We start from the raw sequence: 24,569 nt of genomic DNA on the forward strand, positions 1-24,569 counted from the left end.
CAAAGGAAACCATGATGCCATGTGGGCCTATTTAAAGAAAGCAAAAACTTAAGCCAGATTCCTTCCTTCAAGAGTGCTGAATGATCTCTTGTCAAGTACTGGGGATATGACTGTAATAGCCATTGAACTGTGAGCCAAACAAATCAAAATCTAGTTTAAGAGAGACTATCAGTAATGTAGTTTACAGTAGGACCCTCCAAATTAACTAATGCAATAACAATACTAACACAGTACTGCTTCTGTCTTTGGTTTATGTGATGTGTTTACTTCAAAAGTAAAAGCAAAATCCCTCTCATAATGCCTTACAGCATTTCTGTGGGACAGAGAGGAGCAGGTCATGCTACCTCCAATCCAGCAGGGGGTGATAAGCACAGATGCCCACAGGAAGTGGTGGCCAGCAGCCTTTGCACGATGAAGACAGTCCCTGTCCCCACAGCTGCTGCTGCACCTAGTACTCTAACTCTAGCACTCAGGTGTGAACAGATCACTTTTGTCTTAATAAAGAAAACAGTATCTTTCTTAAAGAAAATGCTATCATAAGGTTCTAAAAGAATATCTATATAATATTAAAGACATAATATATGTGCCAGGTGGTCCCATCAATCAAAACATGATAATCATCCAATAGACATTTTGAGACACAGCTTTGATCTAAATCAAGTAATATCCCTTAGGATATGGTTAAAATGTTAAGAAACCTTGGATCCCTTAAAAACTCCTCTTTCTAAAACTCTTTCATTAGGTTATTTGCATGATGATTGACTGTTAAGCACTAGGAGAAGGCAGAGTCTGAGGGCATGAAAAGATCTTAGACCACATGAAAACAGGAAATGAATGGCTGTCAAGATGAATGCTTGAGGACTAAGACACATGTAGCCAATTACTAATTCTCCATGTTGCTTGTCATGTGGTGGAATGAGGGGGAACCCCAATATGCATGTAAGGAACACGGCTGTGCTTTGGTTGAGGATAGCCCAAGGTAAACATCCAGAGTGACTCAGCAAGTTTAGAGCACAGGCATATAACTCCACTTGTTATCATAGCCATGTAGCCATAATGTGGCTTTAATAGATGGACAGTGGGGAGCCAGGACACAGTTCGGCTCACTCATACCCAGAGAGAGAGTTAGGCTGCTGACCCTGAAGGGAGAGCCGACCACGCAGCTGTGTATGGGAGCCACCGGACTAAGCAGCTGAGACAGCGCGAACAGTGTGAGAGAGCTAGTGTAAGTAAGCTGCTGATGAGAGAGCTGCTGAATAAAACTACTTTTCACCTGCCTACGGACCCCCTTCAGCTATCGGCTCATCCACCCACTCCCTTCGGACCTCAGCATGAGCTGGAACCTGACCCCAAGCATAACATTTGGCATAGTCATGGACCTACAATGCACATCTCACAGCGCCATCTAACTGCCTCGAAATCATGTTTACATGACAAAACTTGGTATCTACTTAATGAAAGTGTTCTATCAAAACACAACATTACAGCAAGCAGCAAGCAACTTTACACGCGTGTGTAAAATGAAAATCAAATTAAACGTAAGATCTGGGGAGTGTTTCTCATGAAAGCCCTGGCCACCTTTCAGTCTTGAGGGGTATCACATTGGGCAGACTAAAGCCTCTCCTCTCAATTAGCCTCAAAGAGACTGCCCAGGGGAGCAGCTGCCTTCAAGTAAGATGAAAATAGCTTTTCCTCTTATTTCTATGGTTTAACTTAATGAAAATCTAGTATTTAAGTTACTCTAAGTTTTATTAGTTCTAAAATTTGCACTCTGAAAATAGGTCATAGTTTTAATTATGCATATACCACTTTTCTTCCACCAAGTATTATAAAATTAAAATGATGCAAAAAACACAGCAGTTTAAGGATCACACTCTCAAAGGCATAAAAGAACAGAATAATGCAGCATTTAAAATCCCAGGGTTGACAACTTAATTCTTATCTCAAATAGTATAAAAATCTTTCCAATGACCATGATCAAAATGATTTTATTGTATTCATATTTAGTACCAAAACGGAAGGAAAGGGAAGGGAGAAGAGAGGAAGAAAGGAAAAAAACAATCTTTGTTTACAAAAGCCTCATCCTGCCAGCAAGAAAGTTATTTCTATTATTGCTTCAGGATACCAGACTGGCTACCTACACAGTTAGAGAAATCCATTTACATATTTCCTTGAAGGTTTTCATTCATCTTAAAATTTCTCTCTTTGAAGCAACTGGAAGCATTTGAAAAACTGCTGCTCCATTATCCCATCTGATCAAAGAGCACACACACTGTTTTCTCAGTCCCAACCACATCCAAGAGAACGTACCTGTGCAGAAACTCACAGGTGGAAGCCGTGATTTCCACACTATCAATATGGATGAAAAGGGAGAAACAGAATGCTTACGTTAGCAATCAGGACTGTGCCCCAGTCTGCTTTGTATTTTATTGGATGCAGTACCCAGCTGTGTCTGAAAACATGCCTTCCCACTAGGAGATTAAGAAAGATTCAAAAATTTTGGGACAGTATCAAACAACTGCTTAACTACAGAATGTGGAAATCCTGGTTACAAATAGTGGCAGAAAGATACCTCTGCCCTGTTCTTGTTCATGATGCCAAATTAAAAACAAAAGGAAACAAGAAACATAAAAAGAAATCCCTAACTTTGATGCAAGTATGAAAAAACAAACTAAAATTCCAAATCACAAACTATAAAAAGAGGCCTGGAAAATCAGCCCTGGGTAAACTAAGAGCACCCATGCTTCTGCAAACCTGGGCCAAGCACACAAAGGGCAAGGCTCTCCTGGAACTGGGGATGGTAAACCACAGTCCCCTTGCTCAGAATGCAGGCAATGAGGGTGCATGACAGACACCTGGAGTACGTCTGCTCCCTGCCTGGCACCGTAGCCAGATAAGAGGCCAGGTTGGAGGAAGAAGAGCAAGTCTGCCATGTTGGAAGAGTGACCTGCTGGGACCAAAGGATGGAAGGTAACTAGCTGTGGAGCTGTGGGTCTTGGTGGGCCAAAGACAGGCCTAAATGCCAAACACAAAATCCCTGCAAGAACACGGCTCCATGGAGGTTCTTTTCAGGGACAAAAATGGCTCAAGGAGAACGCACTGCCAGGTAAAATCTGAGCTTCTCACTACCACAGTTCCCTGCTGGAAGCCCCTAGGACCCTTCTCTCTCCCACACACACTTTCTTCTAAAAATGGCCAGTCCAGGAAAAATAAGGGTTCATTAAAACATAAGTAATAAAAAATAAGTAATAATCACAAAGAAAACTGGCATCGAGCTATGCAAAAATACTGCCTGGAAAAAAGGGGAAAACCAAAAATACTACAAGAAAAAATATATAAACAAAAGTCAAAGAACAAACAGCAGAAAATTATAGCATCCAGCAACAAAAAACCATGAAATTCTTCATGAAATTTAAGAAATTCATACAAACATTCCATCTTTGAAATTAAAACTCAAAGAGGACTTCTGAGAGCTGAAGGAGAGAGCTCAGAGAAGCAATGCAAGAGAAAAATAAACCTGTTACAGATTCAAAGTCATGATAAAAGCAACAAAAAAAGGAAAGACTGAAAATACAATCGGGAAACTGGCAGACAAGCCTAAGAAAAGTATGTAAGAACAAAGACTTGAAAATACTACAAAGAATATGTAAGAGCCCACATATATAAAATTGGCACCCCTCAAGATGAGAACAGAGCAAACACAACCAAATAACTCTTCAAAGATAACTGAAGAAATTTTTCCTAAAATCATGGTAATCCTTACCCTGTATACTGAAAGAACATTATGTCCAACCAAAAAAAAATTTGATAAAAAATAACGTCAAGACATATGCAGATAACTGGAAATGCAGACAAATAAGAACAAGAGTGCCTACATTCAAACTTCCTGATACCTCCTAAAAGCCATACAGATCAACAAGGAGAGCAAGTAAAAGTACCTATAACATATGCCTACAGCACAACCCAGAGACAGGGGAGACTGCAACATGTAAGCCAGGCAATAAAGAACCAAGACCTGGAAGAGATCTGGGCCACAGTCTAGAATGGTGCAGGAAGTTCCAGCAGGAGCTGCACAGAGAAACGGGGAGGCCAGGGGAGTCCATATGGTGTAGGAACCCAGATAACACCAATGAGGACTCATCACCCTCCTTCAGGAGAAGGCCCCACACCAAGTGGGAACTTCCAAGAACAAGTCTGAGACCTGACGGGTCATAGCTCTGACAGCAGCAAGGGCTGAAGGGAAGGGTTGGAAAGTACACAGAACAAGAGGCAAGCTGACCGTAAAGCACTGCTTCTGGGAAATGCAAAGGGAAGTGTCTAGAAAAGTAATAGACTTTGGGGGTAGCAGCTTATGGGGAAGGAAAGGAAGTTAAAACGTGATTAAGAGTCCTACTGAATCAAGATCCAACATCCCATAAGATCTCCTGCTAATGGGTGACACAGTAATATCCTCAATATTTAAACGTTAATGAGAAAAATTTTTTTAATCAAGAAAAAAAAAAAGCAAGCACAAATAAGACAAGGGAAAAATACCATTAAAACAGGAGTTTAAAAGATGCTGAGAGAAATTTGTACAAATCAACTCACATAAATTTGAAAACCTATGTGATAAAATGGAAACTTTTCTAGGAAAATATGATTTACCCAAACTGACCCCAGTAGTGATAGAAAGTCTAAACAAACCAATTTCCATAGAAGACTTAGAGAAAACTGTTCGAAAACCTAATCCACAAACAAACATCAGAGCCAGATGGTTTCATATAGAAATTCTAACATACTTTTAAAACAGATTAGATTTTGACTACACATAGTAATAGAACAAAAAACAGAAAATCTTAAACTTCATCCAGAATTTGCATTGTTAATATTAAAATTAGCATGCCTTACAAGCTATTTTATGTAAATTGTAAAATAAAGCAAATTAGTAATTACGGTAATGTTATTAAGAATCAATATTTTCAATATGAGTAAAAAGATACAAATATAAACCAAAGAAATTAAGTAATAGCCTATACTGTTAAATTTGAATTGACTATATCAATATAAATTCATGATTTTCAAAAATATATATCCTAGCCTTTTCCATTGAAATGGGAAAAAAGATGGCATAGCCTATATAAACAATATTTTAAGCACACAAAAAACAATTTCAACATAAAATGTAACATCAACTACGATAACCTAGCACAAAATATGTCATTTATTTAAGTTTACTTAGTAAATATTTTACTTAGTATAAATTTACTTAGTAAAAAAAAAAAAAAAATCCTCAGATTAGAGTGCAAAGCAAAATCCGACTATATCCTGATATAAGAGATCCACGTAAAATGATACTGAAAGGGGCTGAAAGTAAAAGGCTGGGCAAAAACATTCTAACAGATGCAAACTAAAATAAGGCAAGAACCACAAGACAAGGCTGAATTCAGCAACAACAAAACATTAAGCAAGATGAGGAATAATATTTCATAATGATAAAAGGTTCAATAGACAATAAAAATCTATCCAAGATCTTTATGCAGCCAAAACATAGCTACAAAATTCATAAAACAAAGGTAAAAGAAAATACGAAGAACAAATTGGCAGGAACATAATGAAATTCTCATGGTTGTTATAGAGATCTAGAGCTATGATGGATCAAGAAAACAAAGTACAAGGGACACAAGAACTACATGACAAAATTAACAATGTATATGTAATATAAATTAACTGTCAAATACTACAAAAAAGAAATCTAAGTACTCATGTCATATGAATACTGATGCAAAAATAATGAAATATTAAATGGAAGTCAGCAGGAAAATAGATAATATAAGCAAGTATGGTTCACCATGGGAATAAATGAATGAGTTAATATTAGGAATTCTATTAACATCGGTTGCCATATTTATAATGTCAGGGGTAAAAAAAAATAGTCTTCACAGATGTCATTAATATAATGACATCTTAATAAAGATGTCATTATACACAAAAACTTCTTAATAAAGTAGAAGAAATGAATGTTTTCTAAACACAATAAAAATTACCTAGTCAAATGCCAACATCATGCTGAATGCTCAATATAACATGCATTCCTTTATGAACTGAAGCAATCGGCTGGGCGCAGTGGCTCACACCTGTAATCCCAGCACTTTGGGAGGCTGAGGCGGGTGGATCATCTGAGGTCAGGAGTTCAAGACCACCCTAGGCAACATGGTGAAACCTAAGACAGTAGAATTGCTTGAACCTAGGAGGCGGAGGTTGCAGTGAGCCAAGATCATGTCACTGCACTCCAGCCTGGGCAACAGAGCAAGACTCTGTCTCAAATAAATAAATAAATACATAAATTAATTGAAGCAATCACTATAGAGAGCAATTTGGCAGTATCTACTCTAAAAGATGCATATACCTTTGATCTAACAATTTCACTTCTGGGAATTTTCCTACTTTATTTTTAATGAAAACATTGAAGGAAAACAATTAGATGTTCATCAATATGAAGACATCTATATGATGGAATACTACATGGCCTAGAAAAGGAATGAGTTAGGCTTAATTTGGTATTCTACAATAATGATCAAAATATATTGTTAAATAAAAAAGCAAGGTCCAAAATGGTATGCACAATATACTCCCCATTTGTCTGAACATGTCTTCTCTTGAACAGAATTTCTCTAAGGGTATATAATAGGGAGGGAACAAAGGGATTTGGAACATGGGACAGGAAAGAGACAACTTATCATTGTCTAAATTTTTGTACTATTTGAATTTTCATCATATACATGTATTATTTTTTAAATTGACAGAAACTAATGGAAAATAAACACAAAAATTGTAAGATGCTTGGGAGAAGTATTTTCCTGCCATATGTTATACAAATTGAAAAGAATCATTTAGATGTCCACAGTACAGATGATAAACCCTGTTTTCATTGGAACTCTGAATACAGTTCACAGTAGGCTAGAATAAATACTACATCTTACTTAAAAATAAAGTAAAAATAATAATTTATCCTAAGAAAATACTCTAAAATGCAAGAAGGTCGAGAAAGATTAGAATTTGAAAAAGCTCTGTCAAAAGTAAGGCACAATTCTGAACACAAAAGAGTAAGTTAGAAAGGAAGTTAGAGAGTTAGGAAGCTAGAGAGGCAAATAAAAGAAAATCTCAGAAGGCCTTCTATTCCCCATCATGTCTAAGGAAATCAGGAAGACCAGAGAAGATACAGCATCACCTAAGAAGAATTCTTGCCTAAAATTTTTCCAGTTTTCAGGAAAAACAGAGGATAGGGGAACAATGAGAAAACGATCTAAGAGACAAATGGCACGGTCTCTTCAGCAAGTTGATGCCATGAGGGAAAAAATGGAAAAGAGAAACTATTCTATATTAAAAGAGACAGACATAACCAAACAACATGGGTTAACCTAGACTGGATCTCAGTTTGAGCAAACAAGCTCTAAAATATATTTGGTGACAACTGGGAAAATGCGAATATGAACTGGTTCTTGGGCATCTGTCTGCCTGTGACAGATAGGACTAGCTGGATTTCCTAGGCCGACTAAGAATTCCTAAGCCTAGCTATGAAGGTGACCACACCCACCTTTAAACATGGGGCTTGTAACTCAGCTCACACCCAACCCATCAGTTAGTAAAGAGGGCTCACTAAAATACCAATTAGGCTAAAAGCAGGAGGTAAAGAAATAGTCAAATCATCTGTCGCCTGAGAGCACAGGGGGAGGGACAATGATCGGGATATAAACCCAGGCATTTGAGCAGGGAGCGGCAACCCCCTTTGGGTCCCCTGCCATCATATGGTAGCTCTGTTTTCACTCTATTAAATCTTGCAACTGCACATTCTTCTGGTCCGTGTTTGCTCCAGCTCAAGCTGAGCTTTTGCTCACCATCCACCACTGCTGTTCGCCGCAGTTGCAGACCCACCATTGACTTCCATCTCTCCAGATCAGGCAGGGTGTCCGCTGCGCTTCTGATTCAGTGACGCACCCATTGCCACTCCCGACTGGGCTAGAAGCTCGCCATTGTTCCTGTGCAGCTAAGTGCCCAGGTTCATCCTAACGGAGCTGAACACTAGTTGCTGGGTTCCACGGTTCTCTTCCATGACTCACGGCTTATAATAGAGCTATAACACTCACTGCATGGCCCAAGGATCCATTCCTTGGAATCCGTAAGGCTCCCCAGGTCAGAGAACAAAAGACTTGCCCCCATCTTGGGAGCAGCCTGCCCCCATCCTGGGAGCTCTAAGAACAAAGATCCACCAGTAGCACCTGGATGAAGACTGGAAGGTGGTATTACACTATTAAAAGTAAACCATGAGAGGTTCCAATATGGCCGAATAGGAAAAGCTCCAGTCTACAGCTCCCAGCATGAGCGGCACAGAAGAGAGGTGACTTCTGCATTTCCAACTGAGGTACCAGGTTCATCTCACTGGGGCTCATTGGACGGTGGGTGCAGGACAGTGGGTGCAGCGCACGGACTGTGAGCCGAAGCAGGGTGAGGAATCACCTCACCCAGGAAGCACAAGGGGTAGGGGAATTCCCTTTCCTAGCCAAGGGAAGCCGTGACAGATGGCACCTGGAAAATTGGGTCACTCCGACCCTAACACTGCACTTTTCCAATAGTCTTAGCAAACGGCACACCAGGAGATTATATCCTGCGCCTGGCTCAGAGGGTCCCACGCCCATGGAGCCTTGCTCACTGCTAGCACAGCAGTCTGAGATCGAACTGCAAGGCAGCAGCAAGGCCGGGGGAGGGGTGCCCACCATTGGTGAAGCTTGAGTAGGTAAACAAAGCAGCCTGGAAGCTCGAACTGGGTGGAGCCAACCACAGCTCAAGGAGGCCTGCCAGCTTCTGTAGACTCCACCTCTGGGGGCAGGGCATAGCTGAACAAAAGGCAGCAGAAACTTCTGCAGACTTAAACGTCCCTGTCTGACAGCTTTGAAGAGAGTAGTGGTTCTCCCAGCACGCAGCTGGAGATCTGAGAACGGACAGACTGCCTCCTCAAGTGGGTCCCTGACCACCAAGTAGCCTAACTGGGAGGCAACTCCCAGTCAGGGCCAACTGACACCTCGTATGGCTGGGTGCCCCTCTGAGACAAAGCTTCCAGAGGAACGATCAGCCTGCAACATTTGCCATTCTGCAATATTTGCAGTTCTGAAGCCTCCGCTGGTGGTACCCAGGCAAACAGGGTCTGGAGTGGACCTCCAGCAAACTCCAACAGACCTGCAGCTGAAGGTCCTCACTGTTAGAAGGAAAACTAACAAACAGAAAGGACATTCACACCAAAACCCCATCTGTACATCACCATGATCAAAGACCAAAGGTAGATAAAACCATAAAGATGGAGAGAAACCAGAGCAGAAAAGCTGAAAATTCTAAAAATCAGAGCACCTCTTCTCCTCCAAAGAAATGCAGTTCCTCGCCAGCAACGGAACAAAGCTGGACAGAGAATGACTTTGAGTTGAGAGAAGAAGGCTTCAGAAGATCGGTAATAACGAACTTCTCCGAGCTAAAGGAGGATGTTGGAACCCATCGCAAACAAGCTAAAAACTTTCAAAAAAGATAGGACGAATGTCTAACTAGAATAAATAGCATAGAGAAGAGAAGACCTTAAATGACCTGATGGAGCTGAAAACCATGGCACAAGAATTACGTGATGCATGCACAAGCTTCAGTAGCTGATTCGATCAACTAGAAGAAAGGGTATCAGTGATTGAAGATCAAATGAATGAAATGAAGCAAGAAGAGAAGTTTAGAGAAAAAAGAGTAAAAAGAAAAGAACAAATCCTCCAAAACATATGGGACTATGTGCAAAGACCAAATCTACATCTGATTGCTGTACCTGAAAGTGACGGAGAGAATGGAAACAAGTTGGAAACACTCTTCAGGATATTATCCAGGAGAACTTCCCCAACCTAGCAAGGCAGGCCAACATTCAAATACAGGAAATACAGAGAACGCCACAAAGATACTCCTCAAGAAGAGCAACTCCAAGACGCATAATTGTTAGATTCACCAAAGTTGAAATGAAGGAAAAAATGTTAAGGGCAGACAGAGAGAAAGGACGGGTTACCCACAAAGGGAAGTCCATCAGACTAACAGCAGATCTCTCAGCAGAAACTCTACAAGCCAGAAGAGAGTGGAGGCCAATATTCAACATTCTTAAAGGAAAGAATTTTCAACCCAGAATTTCATATCCAGACAAACTAAGCTTCATAAGTGAAGGACAAATAAAATCCTTTACAGACGAGCAAATGCTGAAAGATTTTGTCACCACCAGGCCTGCCCTAAAGGGCTCCTGAAGGAAGCACTAAACATGGATTGGAACAACCGGTACCAGCCACTGCAAAAAACATGCCAAACTGTAAAGACCATCGAGGCTAGGAAGAAACTGCATCAACTAACGAGCAAAATAACCAGCTAACATCATAATGACAGGATAAAATTCACACATAACAATATTAACCTTAAATGTAAATGGACTAAATGCTCCAATTAAAAGACACAAACTGGCAAATTGGATAAAGAGTCGAGACCCATCAGTGTGCTGTATTCAGGAGACCCATCTCACATGCAGAGACACACATAGGCTCAAAATAAAGGGATGGAGGAGGATCTACCAAGCAAATGGAAAACAAAAACAAGCAGGGGTTGCAATCCTAGTCTCTGATAAAACAGACTTTAAACCAACAAAGATCAGAAGAGACGAAGAAGGGCATTACATAATGGTAAAGGGATCAATTCAACAAGAAGAGCTATCTATCCTAAATATATATGCACCCAATACAGGAGCACCCAGATTCATAAAGCAAATCCTTAGAGACCAACAAAGAGACTTAGACTCCCACCCAATAATAATGGGAGACTTTAATACCCCACTGTCAACATTAGACAGATCCATGAGACAGAAAGTTAACAAGGATATCCAGCAATTGAACTCAGCTCTCCACCAAGCAGACCTAATAGACATCTACAGAATTCTCCACCCCAAATCAACAGAATATACATTCTTCTCAGCACCACATCGCACTTATTCCAAAATTGACCACATAGTCGGAAGTAAAGTACTCCTCAGCAAATGTAAAAGAACAGAAATTATAAAAAACTGTCTCTCAGACCACAGTGCAATCAAACTAGAACTCAGGATTAAGAAACTCACTCAGAACTGCTCAGCTACATAGAAACTGAACAACCTGCTCCTGAATGACTACTGGGTACATAATGAAATGAAGGCAGAAACAAAGGTGTTCTCTGAAACCAATGAGAATAAAGACACAACATACCAGAATCTCTGGGACACATTTAAAGCAGTGTGTAGAAGGAAATTTATAGCACTAAATGCCCACAAGAGAAAGCAGGAAAAGATCTAAAATTGACACCCTAACATCACAATTAAAAGAACTAGAGAAGCAAGAGCAAACACATGCAAAAGCTAGCAGAAGGCAAGAAATAACTAAGATCAGAGCAGAACTGAAGGAGATAGAGACACAAAAAACCCTTCAAAAAATCAATGAATCCAGGAGCTGGTTTTTTGAAAAGATCAACAAAATTGATAGACCGCTAGCAAGACTAATAAAGAAGAAAAGAGAGAAGAATCAAATAGACACAATAAAAAATGATAAAGGGGATATCACCACCGATCCCACAGAAATACAAATTACCATCAGAGAATACTATGAACAACTCTACACAAATAAACTAGAAAATCTAGAAGAAATGGATAAATTCCTGGACACATACACCCTCCCAAGACTAAACCAGGAAGAAGGTGAATCCCTGAATAGACCAATAACAGACTCTGAAATTGAGGCAACAATTAAGAGACTACCAACCAAAAAAAGTCCAGGACCAGACAGATTCACAGCCGAATTCTACCAGAGGTACAAAGAGGAGCTGGTACCATTCCTTCTGAAACTATTCCAATCAATAGAAAAAGAGGGAATCCTCCCTAACTCATTTTATGAGGCCAGCATCATCCTGATACCAAAGCCTGGCAGAGACACAACAAAAAAAGAGAATTTTAGACCAATATCCCTGATGAACATAAATGCAAAAATCCTCAACAAAATAATGGCAAACTGAATCCAGCAGCACATCAAAAAGCTTATCCACCATGATCAAGTGGGCTTCATCCCTGGGATGCAAGGATGGTTCAACATGCCAATCAATAAACATAATCCATCATATAAACAGAACCAAAGACAAAAACCACATGATTATCTCAGTAGATGCAGAAAAGGCCTTCGAGAAAATTCAACAGCGCTTCATGCTAAAAACTCTCAATAAATTAGGTACTGATGGGATGTATCTCAAAATAATAAGAGCTATTTATGACAAACCCACAGCCAATATCATACTGAATGGGCAAAAACTGGAAGTATTCCCTTTGAAAACTGGCCCAAGAGAGGAATGCCCTCTCTCACTGCTCCTATTCAACATAGTGTTGGAAGTTCTGGCCAGGGCAATCAGGCAGGAGAAAGAAATAAAGGGTATTCAATTAGGAAAAGAGGAAGTCAAATTGTCCCTGTTTGTAGATAACATGACTGTATATTTAGAAAACCCCATCGTCTCAGCCAAAAATCTCCTTAAGCTGATAAGCAACTTCAGCAAAGTCTCAGGATACAATATCAATGTGCAAAAATCACAAGCATTCCTATACAGCAATAACAGAGAAACAGAGAGCCAAATCATGAGTGAACTCCCATTCACAGTTGCTTCAAAGAAAATAAAATACCTAGGAATACAACTTACAAGGGATGTGAAGGACCTCTTCAAGGAGAATTACAAACCACTGCTCAATGAAATAATAGGGGACACAAACAAATAGAAGAACATTCCATGCTCATGGATAGGAAGAATCAATATCGTGAAAATAGCCATACTGCCCGAGGTAATTTATAGATTCAATGCCATCCCCATCAAGCTACCAATGACTTTCTTCACAGAATTGGAAAAAAATACTTTAAAGTTCATATGGAACCAAAAAAGAACCCGCATTGCCAAGACAATCCTAAGCCAAAAGAACAAAGCTGGAGGCATCACGCTACCTGACTTCAAACTATACTACAAAGCTACAGTAACCAAAACAGCATGGTACTGGTACCAAAACAGAGATATAGACCAATGGAACAGAACAGAGCCCTCAGAAATAATGCCACACACCTACAACCATCTGATCTTTGACAAACCTGACAAAAACAAGAAATAGGGAAAGGATTCCCTATTTAATAAATGGTGCTGGGAAAACTGGCTAGCCATATATAGAAAGCTGAAACTGTACCCCTTCCTTACACCTTATACAAAAATTAATTCAAGATGGATTAAAGACTTAAATGTCAGACCGAAAACCATTAAAACTGAAAACCCTAGAAGAAAACCTAGGCAATACCATTCAGGACATAGGCATGGGCAAGGACTTCCTGTCTAAAACACCAAAAGCAATGGCAACAAAAGACAAAATTGACAAATGGGATCTAATTAAACTAAAGAGCTTCTGCACAGCAAAAGAAATTACCATCAGAGTGAACAGGAAACCCACAGAATGGGAGAAAATTTTTGCAATCTATCCATCTGACAAAGGGCTAATATCCAGAATCTACAAAGAACTTAAACAAATTTACAAGAAAAAATCAAACAACCCCATCAAAAAGTGGGCAAAGGATATGAACAGACATTTCCCAAAAGAAGACATTTATGTAGCCAACAGACACATGAAAAAATGCTCATCATCACTGGCCATCAGAGAAATGCAAATCAAAACCACAATGAGATACCATCTCACACCAGTTAGAATGGTGATCATTAAAAAGTCAGGAAACAACAGGTGCTGGAGAGGATGTGGAGAAATAGGAACACTTTTACACTGTTGGTGGGACTGTAAACTAGTTCAACCATTGTGGAAGATAGTGGCGATTCCTCAAGGATCTAGAACTAGAAATACCATTTGACCCAGCCATCCCATTACTAGGTATATACCCGAAGGATTATAAATCATGCTGCTGTAAAGACACATGCACACATATGTTTATTGTGGCACTATTCACAATAGCAAAGACTTGGAACCATCCCAAATGTCTATCAATGATAGACTGGATTAAGAAAATGTGGCACATATACAGCATGGAATACTATGCAGCCATAAAAAATGATGAGTTCATGTCCTTTGTAGGGACATGGATGAAGCTGGAAACCATCATTCTCAGCAAACTATCACAAGGACAGAAAACCAAACACCGCATGTTCTCACTCATAGATGGGAGGTGAACAATGAGAACACATGGACACAGGAAGAGGAACATCACACACCGGGGCCTGTTGTGGGGTGGGGGCATGGGGGAGGGATAGCATTAGGAGATATACCTAATGTAAATGATGAGTTAATGGGTGCAGCACACCAACGTGGCACATGTATAGATATGTAACAAACCGGCACATTGTGCACATGTACCCTAGAACTTAAAGTATAATAATAATAAATAAAAAAATTTTTTAAAAGTAAACATGTGGTCCCAGCTACTGGGGAGGCTAAGGCGGGAGATTATTTGAGCCCAGGAGGTGGAGGCCGCAGTGAGCCATGTTCACACCACTGCACTCCATTCTGAGTGACAGAGCAAGACTGTCTCAAAAAAACAAACAAACAAAACAACAACAACAACAAAAAACAGACTAGGGGACACAGAAGCTTACATGTTTAAAGTGTCTTTTAGGCAGCAAAAATGTTCTGAAGCTTTGCCACTATCTGGGTTTGAAGCAAACTTGGAATTATGCATTGTAGTAAACTTTCATTCTGCAAACTAGTATCTTCATTAAAATGAAATCACACAAAACCAAAAAGTTGCAAAATTCTAATTTGCATACCCAGTGAGATCAGAGGAAATTGAAAGAGTGCTCCAGGAAAACACCATGTCTTCCCTTTTATATTCCTCCACAGATTTTCATGTACAATGTTAGGGCATAAAGTAAACTTTGCTCATTTTAATTGAGTAATATGTATATGTATACACACTGGATTTTAAGCTAACTGTATGGTATGAGACCTTGATAAATAAGTAGTCAACAATATAAAACAAACATATTGATTTAAAGATGCAATATACTGAGGTTCCAAAGGGAAAAGATATGTTCATAAAAATACAAGTTATTGTAAGTTTGTGTAAGTTCTTCTGTAAGAGGGAAAAAAGGCATCTATAATTTGCTATTTATGTCTATTAAGAAAAAGACTGGTTGACATAATGACTTACACAATGATTTTCCTGGATACAACTTTGCCTGAGGGTAGCCAGGGATCATTTTTTCACCTTTAGCTCTAAGATTTTCAAGTTCATGTTTGATAATGAATTGACATTCTGCCATTGTCAGGAAATCATCATTGTTATCTAAAATAAAACAGAAATTACCAGATTTTAGTAATAATCAAAATAAAAATATTCCAATTACCTGAGATTACAGAAATAATGGTATAAACAATAAGCAATTAACATAAGAAGTAATCAAAGTATGAAGCTGGTAAATTAAATAGAACATAAAGCTCCTTAGATATTTTATAAGAATAAAAAAATTCTGTTATGCCTCCACGTAATACAATTCTACAATAATCATTTTAATACTTATATTAGAAACATTCAAAAAGCACATAATTGATCTCATTTAGTACCAGTGAGCAGAAAGCAGTATGTTCTTTTATTCTAATAATGCATTAAACTTATTAACGTATTATTATGTTAAACCAGGGATGGAATTGAAGAAGTTTGCCTATATGGCAAATTATCCTCCTTCAAACTCTCAAGCCCATTCCATTCCCTTCTGCAGTCAAACATCCCTTCTACTAATGAGAGAGAAGAAAGTCTTTTAAGAAAATGTTGTTGCTATTTGACAGGTGAAACCTCTTAAATAAGGTAAATTTCCTCTTGAACATTTATTCACTCAGGTATAAAAATCTAGAGTAAGTGAATCCAAAGAAGTCTAATCACATCTTCTAACTCTGAAAGCCCTGGCAGGGATCAGTTTGATTCTGAAGCCAAGCTCCCATCCTGTTATCATATCCACCCTGGCTTTCCCAGTTCTTTCCTGAAAATATTCTCTACTAGAACCTGCTTTGGGGCCAGTATAGAACCAATGACCCTATCACATTCAGCAGGAGCCAGAAAATTCAGGAAATGAGGTTTCTAAGGTACTGAACTACTACTGTATTTCTTATTATTATAAAATTTTTCTAATAAATATTCACATGTGATTATTTGTAGAAAATAATCTCTACTTATGAGATGCAACTTTTTATAGTTAATTTCTTTTTACATGATTGTTTTCTTGTAGAGTTAGAAAATATAATACTTGGCCAGGCGCGGTGGCTCACGCCTGTAATCTCAGCACTTTGGGAGGCCGAGGCAGGCAGATGACGAGGTCAGGAGATCGAAATCATCCTGGCTAACACGGTGAAACCCCGTCTGTATTAAAAATACAAAAAAATTAGCCAGGTGTGGTGGCGGGCGCCTGTAGTCCCAGCTCCTTGGGAGGCTGAGGCAGGAGAATGGCGTGAACCCGAGAGGCGGAGCTTGCAGTGAGCCGAGATAGCACCACTGCACTCCAGCCTGGGCGACAGAGCGAGACTCCGTCTCAAAAAAAAAAAAAAGAAAAAAAAAATAATACTTTTTTTGGTGTATTTTGTTAACTGAGAATTGATTGGTGACAATCATTCTGCTTTCAAAAAAAAGGATTTTTCTGTATCAAGCTACTGAATACTCAAATTATAAGAATTAGAATAGAATAATATAAGTAAGTTACATGTGTTCCTCTAATTTGTGTTCATCCAGGGGAGGCAAAGGATGGCAACAGGCCAAATCCAGCCTGCCACATGGTTTTGTAAATACAGTTTTATTGAACACAGCCTCGCCCATTCATTTACTTATGGTCTATGGCTGCTTTTTTGCTTCACAATGGCAGTGTTGAGTAATTGCAGCAGAGACCACACGGACTGCAAAACCTAAAATATTTACTATTTGACCCTTTACTGAAAAAAGTTTGCTGACCCCTGATCATAAACTTCTTTTTGATAAATGGATTCTAACAGAGACAAAGAACTTAGGGCTTACCATCAAAACCTTTGAAGTTCTGTCTGGTTCTGTATGTGAAGGCTCTCATGGTGTTATCATTGCACTCTTTTACCAATCCCACTGCTTCTGCCCCCAGTAACATTCTAATCTTGGAGGCACCAACAAGATATAAGTTCTGATTTTCTAGTGTTTCTTGTTCATATTTATTTAACAATGGTCTAAACAACAACTGGGCACCTTCAAAAACAAAAGATAAGCACAATCTTAGACAAACATAAAAGTTTCAAAAATAAAAACTTTCTAAATAAATATAATGTTTCTAGTCTGGTAGAAGGAAAAGAAATTATATTAGCAATTTAAATCCATCTTCCAAGTAAATAACATAAGTACATTAGGGATGGCAGTTCTTTATAGTTTTTCAATAAATGGAAAAACTGAAAAATGTACCACTAAGTAGCCTGCCACTTATTCAAATGAGAAGTAGATGAGACGAGAATTCAATATTTCTGAGCTCTAGGTATAAAAGTGCAACAAATAAAAATATAGAACAAAGATTGCAGTTTAATATAAATAGACGAAAATTTAAGAAAATTAATTTGGAACAAAATGTTTCAGTAAAAAGAAAAACCAAAAATGTAATACAATTACACTGGACTATAACAGATTTTGTGAATGTTAAATACTAAATAATAAAAAGCAATATAACTTTTCAGTGATTTTTCCCATAAATTTCTATGTTCTATTTGGTTTAACAATTTTCTGAAATAAGTTACCAAACATAAAGAGATATCATGATTTGATAACGTACATATAATTATTACTTAAAAGATTATAAAGAAAAAAGATTATTTCTACCTACATCAATTTTTGTTTGTTTGTTTTTGAGACAGGGTCTCACTCTATTGCCCAGGTTGGAGTACGGTGGCACGATCTTGGCTCACTGCAACCTCCACCTGCCAGGTTCAGGAGATCCTCCCACCTTTGCCTCTCGAGTAGCTGGGACTACAGGTGTGTGCCACTACACCAAGCTATTTTTTGTAGAGGCAGGGTTTCACCATGTTGCCCAGGCTGGTCTTGAACTCCTGAGCTCAAAAGATTCACCCGCTTTGGCCTCCCAAGTGCTGGGATTACAGGCATGAGCCACAGCGCCCAGCCTCAAACTTTTAAAGGTACACTTATTTCTTTACTATTTACCCTCTAGAGATGGTTGACAGGAATTACGAAAATATTAATCAGATGATAACAGGATCATGAGCAGAATTTATATTTCTTTTATCAAATGGATTAATATATTAAGACACTATCATCTAGGTAATTTATAGTAAAGCTATTAAAGACTTTAGTAAAAGGTATATTCAATTTACAGAAAATACCAATGGCTCTTAAATATAAGATCCTTAACCTCACTCATATTAAGACAAATGTAAAAACTATACCAATATGCTGTTTCTCACTTCTCACACTGCAAAGATGGAAAGTTTGGTAATAGGTTGGTGAGCATGGTAGCCGTGAAGGTACCCCACTCCACCAGCTCTCCCTTCAAGACAATCTGCTTTGAAGAACAGGGTTGACTGCCAGGCTCCTGGTGCCACACCTTAAGATCCTTCCCCCAGCTGCTTCCAGCCATCAGCTGGGCACGGAGGGGACACCTGAAACAAGGCCATTCCTGCACAACGTTAAGTTTCCTTTAAAGGGCAACTTTAAGCCTGGCTGTTAGTTTCTCCGAACTGGGCTGTGGTCTGAGGCTCTTCCTACTCAATTCTCCTTCCTTTCCTCTCTCCTTTCCCAAGTGTCAAATTGACAAAGTCTGAAGGCTCTCTAGACCCACTCTTGCCCCCTCCTCCTTCTTTCCACAAATATTTCTCTCAATAAACTTCTTGTTCATCAAATCCCATCTCTTGTTTGGAAGACCCAAATAGGCACAGTGAGTGTGTGGGGAAAGGCATCCCAGCCATTTTTAGTGGAATAGAAACTGGCATAACCTTTTTTTATTAATTAATTTATTTATTTATTTTGAGACAGTGTCTCGCTCTGTCGCCCAGGCTAGAGTGCAATGGTGCAATATTGGCTCACTGCAACCTCCACCTCTGGGCTCAAGTGATTCTCCCGCTTCCGTCTCCCAAATAACTGAGATTACAGGCACACACAACCACATCCAGCTAATTTTTATATTTTTAGTAGAGATGGGGTTTCACTGTGTTAGCCAGGCTGGTCTCGAACCCCTGACCTCAAGTGATCCGCCCGCCTTGGCCTCCCAAAGTGCTGGGATTACAGGCATAAGCCACTATGCCTGGCCTGGTATAACCTTTATGAAGAACTATTTGTCAACATTTTGTTTTGAAAAAGAGCATTTTTCTCAGATGTTTGGTGATCTTTCATTACATGTTCATGTTTACGAAAGAGGCTCTGTGAGGCTAAATGGAACTTCTGAGGGCTTATATGGAGCTCATCAAGGATGGCCTTTAATGTAAGGTCTTCCTCCCCTCCATTAACCTTTCCCTTTCAAATTGTTCAGATGACTCCTTTGTTATTTGTTTTCATGTCATCAAATAACATGCTTATAGAGCTATTTCTTGATTTTTCAGTTTTAAGCATTGAAGATGAGGATTTTTAGCTCCCTTTCTTTCTTCACCATTTCCATTCATCATTCCCATCACCTATTCTCACAGTATGGTTAAGTCATCCTTTGGTTTCAAGTCAGTAGGTGATTATGACTACATATGTTATTTAGAGCTAAACCTTACAGTATGCTATGATTTTCCTTTGTCACACTTTCCATTTTCCCAAAAGTTGCTGTCTTATCATTTGCATAGTTTATTATGTACCTAATCTATAATACAAACCCCCAAGTTCTCTGCCAACTGTCTCTCTCCTTGATCCACTGACATAAAAGATAACCTATCAACATCATCTTCTTGGAGAACTCTTTCTTCACTCTGCCCTCACACCTCACTTTTCTTTGTTCTCTTTCTAGAACTCCTTTTATTCAGATGTGTACCTCATGAACTAGTCCTTTAATTTTCTTATTATTTGTTCTCATATTTTCCAGTTCTTTACCTTTTTGCTCTTCTTTCTTGGAGGCTTGTCTCAACATTATCTTCTAATAATTTTACTGAGTTTTTACATTTTAACTTCATATTTTCACTTTTTAAGAGCTGCTTTTTTCCTAAAGGATTTTTATAATATCCTATTCTTGATTTATAGATGTTATACCTTTTCGTAACTCTGAGTGCTGAGATGTTTATTATCTTTTGGTTTTCTTCTTCTGAATAGTCTGTTGCTTTTATCTGTTTAGTTTTAGATTTCTCTTTCATGTTAGGAATTGTTCTCAGATGTTTGGTGATCTTTTATTACATGTTCACGTTTAAGAAAGGGGCTGTATGAGTCTAAACAGAAGTTCTGAGGGCTTAGATGGAGCTCATCAAGGATGGCCTTTAATGTAAGGCAGTCTTGTCAAATAATTTTCCGTTAGCAACCCCCTGATTTCTGCACCTTTCGTTATTTTGTCTTAAGCTGGTCAGGTTCTCCAAAGAAAGATTGTCCAATCTGCTTCCTACAAGGTGTGAATCTTGCTGTTAATATTTTGGAAACTGAATTAGGTATGTGAGTGGTGGAGTAGGGGAAAGGGGAATGGTATTCAGTATCTTATTTTCAGTACAGAATCTGTGCCTTCAACTGTGCATAGATTTCTATGCCAAAAACCATGCATCTGACCATCTCCAGAGAATAAACCTCAAGTCTTCTGCTGGGGTTGTAGAATATGGAAGAGATTCAAGGATCTATTTATTTTTATTTTAATTGGCATATAATAATTGTATATATTCATGGAGTACATACTAGTGCTTCAATACCTATAATGTAGTGTGCTCAGATCAGGGTAGTTAGCATACCCATCATCTCAAACATTTATCATTTCTTTGTGTTGGGAACATTCAATATCCTCCTTCTAGCTATTTGAAACTCTGTATCATTTCTTATATGGATCTCAAACACTTATCTTTTCTTCTTGGTCCTACTTTTATCCCCACCTCCATAGATCCAGTGTCCCTAATTCCTGAGTCATTGTGGGTATTGTGCAGAGTAAACCAAATTGCATCTCAACTTCCTTCCCTGTCAGCTTAACTTTTGGCTTTCTGAAATCTGACAAGTCAATAACTATTCAGCCGCCTGCTTCCTAGCTTCCAATTTTTGCTGCTCTTGTATCTTCTTTTTTTTTTTTGGTCCATGTGACTTCGGTCTTTTATATATTTTTTAACCATTTTATTATTATTGTCAATTTAACAGGAGGTTGGAAGATAATCAAAGTAAACATGAGTATAAATCTACTCCCTTCACCTGGAAGATGCAGAACACTTTTTTGGAAAGATTTTTTATGATCGCCCAAAAAGTGTGGAAAGATGCCCATCCCTTCCCTGTGTGTCCCTGAAGGCACACAATCAGCAAAAAGATGGCTGGGAATACACTGGAATCTTTCACACTGAAACACTACATAGTTCCTAAATCACAAAAATTTTAAAGAACAGACTTAAGTTCAGTGAAATGCTCACATTTCAGCAAGCAAATACTCCTGCTTTTAAGTTTCCTTCTGGTTCAACTGTTTGAAAAAAATTTTAATTCCACTTTGATTCCAATTTTATTCTTAAGAAATAACTTCAGTTTATAGTAACAGTTTTTTTTAAAGAGTCTAAGTCTAGTCCGGTGTTCAGAGACTTTGTGCAGACTAAGGTGTTGTTTTGTATAGTTTACAAAATACTTGCTCATGTAAAACACTAAAACACCCGCTGCTTTCTCACCCAGACTGGGAACCCGTGTCACCTGTCAAGAGAAAGCTAAACTTTGGCATCTTAAGTCATTCCTTGCCACTGAAGAAAGTACTGCCATAGTGTCATCTAACCCTTTCCTTTACTTTTACAGTAAGTATACACGATTCATTTGTTCATGCCATGCACTGCTTTGTGACAGCTCTTCCATGTACTTTTCTTTATTTTGAATTTCTTTCTACCCTGATGGTAACATCTTTGCAGGAAGAGACCATATTTATCTCTCCCTTAGCACCATAACTGGCACATAAAGAGCATACAATAGATACTTGTCCATTCATTTGACAAATATTTTTTAAGCACCTACTATGCACCAAACAGTGTGGTAGGCATACTATTTAGAGCTGTGAAGAAAACCACTCATGCTGCTTTCAGTTTAATGGGAACTTAAAGCCTCCTGTTGATTTAGGACCTCCTTTCAAGTCCCGGATAGATAATAAAAGGCAAAAAATTTAACATTAGTAAATAAAATATATCAATGAAAATTATAAAACACATTTGCAAATACATTTTTAGTGACTGAGCATACAGTGTGGGAGGCTGAGCATACAGTGTGGGAGGCCAGACTAAGTCTGAGCAGTGACTATTTTACTCACCTCCATCTTTTTTTTTAGCTATAATTCTGTTTTTCAGCCATTCTTTGGTTTCTTCTTTGACATCCTGAGCAAGTTCTATGACCACCAAAGGTGTAAAAGAACTCTCAGAAGTATCCAAAGCTGATAAGGTCACTTTCATCTTTGACAAATCTGCGGAAAATTAAAATAAAGAGTGAAAATGGGTTGTTATTATGGCAAAGAGAAATATGCTATAGACGTCACTTTCTCCCAATTATACCTAATTCTGGCTTCCAAGATAAAAGCAAATTTCTCGTGATTCAGATGGGTTATATGACAGACTCAACCAATGGTTCAAAGTACATGTGTGAGCCAAGCTTTGGAAAGAACGCCATCCTTTTCTATAAGCAGCTCAGAATGCAGCAGAATAGACATTTGTGTAAATGAAGGATAATGATGTAAAATGTGCTCTCACACAAGCGGAATAAGAAAGTATTTTCAAAGAATGTGACATCTGAACAGGATTCAGAGGAATGAGTAGCAGTTTGCCAGATACACAATGAGAGGTATCCTAAGTAGACAAAATTATATTTCCCTAGAAAATAATGATGAAAAAACAGCCAAGAGGCTTAGAGAAATACAAATGTTTAGGTATGGTGGGAAGATTAACTTTGTGTAGGAGGAAAGAAGGGTGGGAATGAGCTGGTATCCAACTAGGGTCCCAGATTACAAAGGAAATGGGCTTTGTCTAACATACAATGGGAGTCACCAATTCATTATGAGCAGAGAACTGATGTAGTCGGTAGGGAGCTATTACAGATCACAAAGAGTCAGCCTAGAGTGTGGGAGGCCAGTTAGGGGACCATTAAAGTAGTCTAGAAAAAGCTGATACTGGTCTGAACAATGACGAAGAGGAAAGGATAGCTCAGGGTTAAATCTATAGAAGCAGACAACTGGACTGAATATAACTACTAAAAAAAAAAAAGACAGAAAAAGAAAAATGTTAGTGGGTAATGGGTAGTCAAGGTGTAATTATACGGAACTCTCTACAGTACCCATCTCAGCTAGGCAGAACCACTACTATACATTTCCTCCAAAACTACACATCCTCAAAGTGACACATTAACTATGAACACAAGCCAAGACTTCCACTTCCAGGACAGCAGATTAAAGGGTTCAAACTCTTCTGCTGAAGACAACTAGACAATATACACCCACACTCACATACATATATATGTGCATATATATGTGACATCAGAAGTGGAAAATTCCACACGTAAGTACTTAGCACAAAGTTGATCTCACGCACAAAATTATTTAAAATATTATATAAAATTACTTTTAGGCTATGTGTACAAAGTGCATTTGAAACATAAATTTCATGTTTAGCCTTGGGTCCCATTCCCAAGAGATCTCATTAAATAAATGCAAATATTCCAAAATGTGAAAAAATCCAAAATCTGAAACACTATTGGTCCCAGCATTTTGGATAAAGAATATGTGACCTGTATTTTTAAAAATTTGTGAATAACAAAAAGCCAACTAAGCTGGGCATGGTGGCTTACACCTGTAATCCCAGCTATTTTGGAGACTGAGCCTGGAGGATCACTTGAGCCCAGGAGTTCAAGACCAGCCTGGGCAACATAGCAAGACCCTGTCTAAAAAAAAAAACAAACAAAAAAAAAAACAAAAACCAAGGCAGTGGGAAATAATGGAGTCCAGAAAGCTAAGCACTTGCAACCAGTTTCTCTGGGGCCTCTGCTGAGAGGGTGAGACACTAAGCAGGGCTTCTGTTGGCCATGGGAGGCTAGGGGACAAAACGTGTAATTAGTAGAGAACCCACCAAGGAAGACAGTCAGATAAAATCCCCACTTTGAACTGGGATCTGAAAAGGCTACATTCTAAACATAATAGTGAAGGAGAATTAGATCACCCCGATAGGAACTAAATTCTAGGTTTGCATCATCTTAATCAGGAGAAAAGTTACTACGTATGAAAATGAAAAATAGTAACAAGCAATAGAAACAAACACATAATAGATCCAAATAATGTAAGTGAAAGGACTTTAAAATAATGATCATATATTCAAAGAACTAAAAGACAAGATTGATAATTTTGGCAAAGAACTGAAAATTATTTTTAATGGAAATTCTAGAATT

General features: G+C 38.5%; 1 protein-coding gene across 12 annotated transcripts in view; it reads right to left on the reverse strand.

Annotated features, from left to right (window-relative positions):
• Positions 1–24,569, reverse strand: part of ANO10 (anoctamin 10) — a 325,599-nt gene that overhangs the window by 217,530 nt on the left and 83,500 nt on the right. For all 12 annotated transcript variants that reach the window (XM_034956236.3, XM_055109754.2, XM_055109751.2 and 9 more), the window contains 3 exons: positions 22,453–22,602; positions 17,076–17,273; positions 15,228–15,362 (listed from right to left, as the gene is read on the reverse strand). In XM_034956236.3, the coding sequence (XP_034812127.1) occupies positions 15,228–15,362; positions 17,076–17,273; positions 22,453–22,591 (472 nt within the window). In that variant the 5' untranslated portion in view covers positions 22,592–22,602. The remainder of the gene's footprint in view (positions 1–15,227; positions 15,363–17,075; positions 17,274–22,452; positions 22,603–24,569) is intronic.

The sequence above is a fragment of the Pan paniscus genome, chromosome 2 (genome assembly GCF_029289425.2).
Source record: "Pan paniscus chromosome 2, NHGRI_mPanPan1-v2.0_pri, whole genome shotgun sequence".
NCBI lineage: Eukaryota > Metazoa > Chordata > Mammalia > Primates > Hominidae > Pan > Pan paniscus.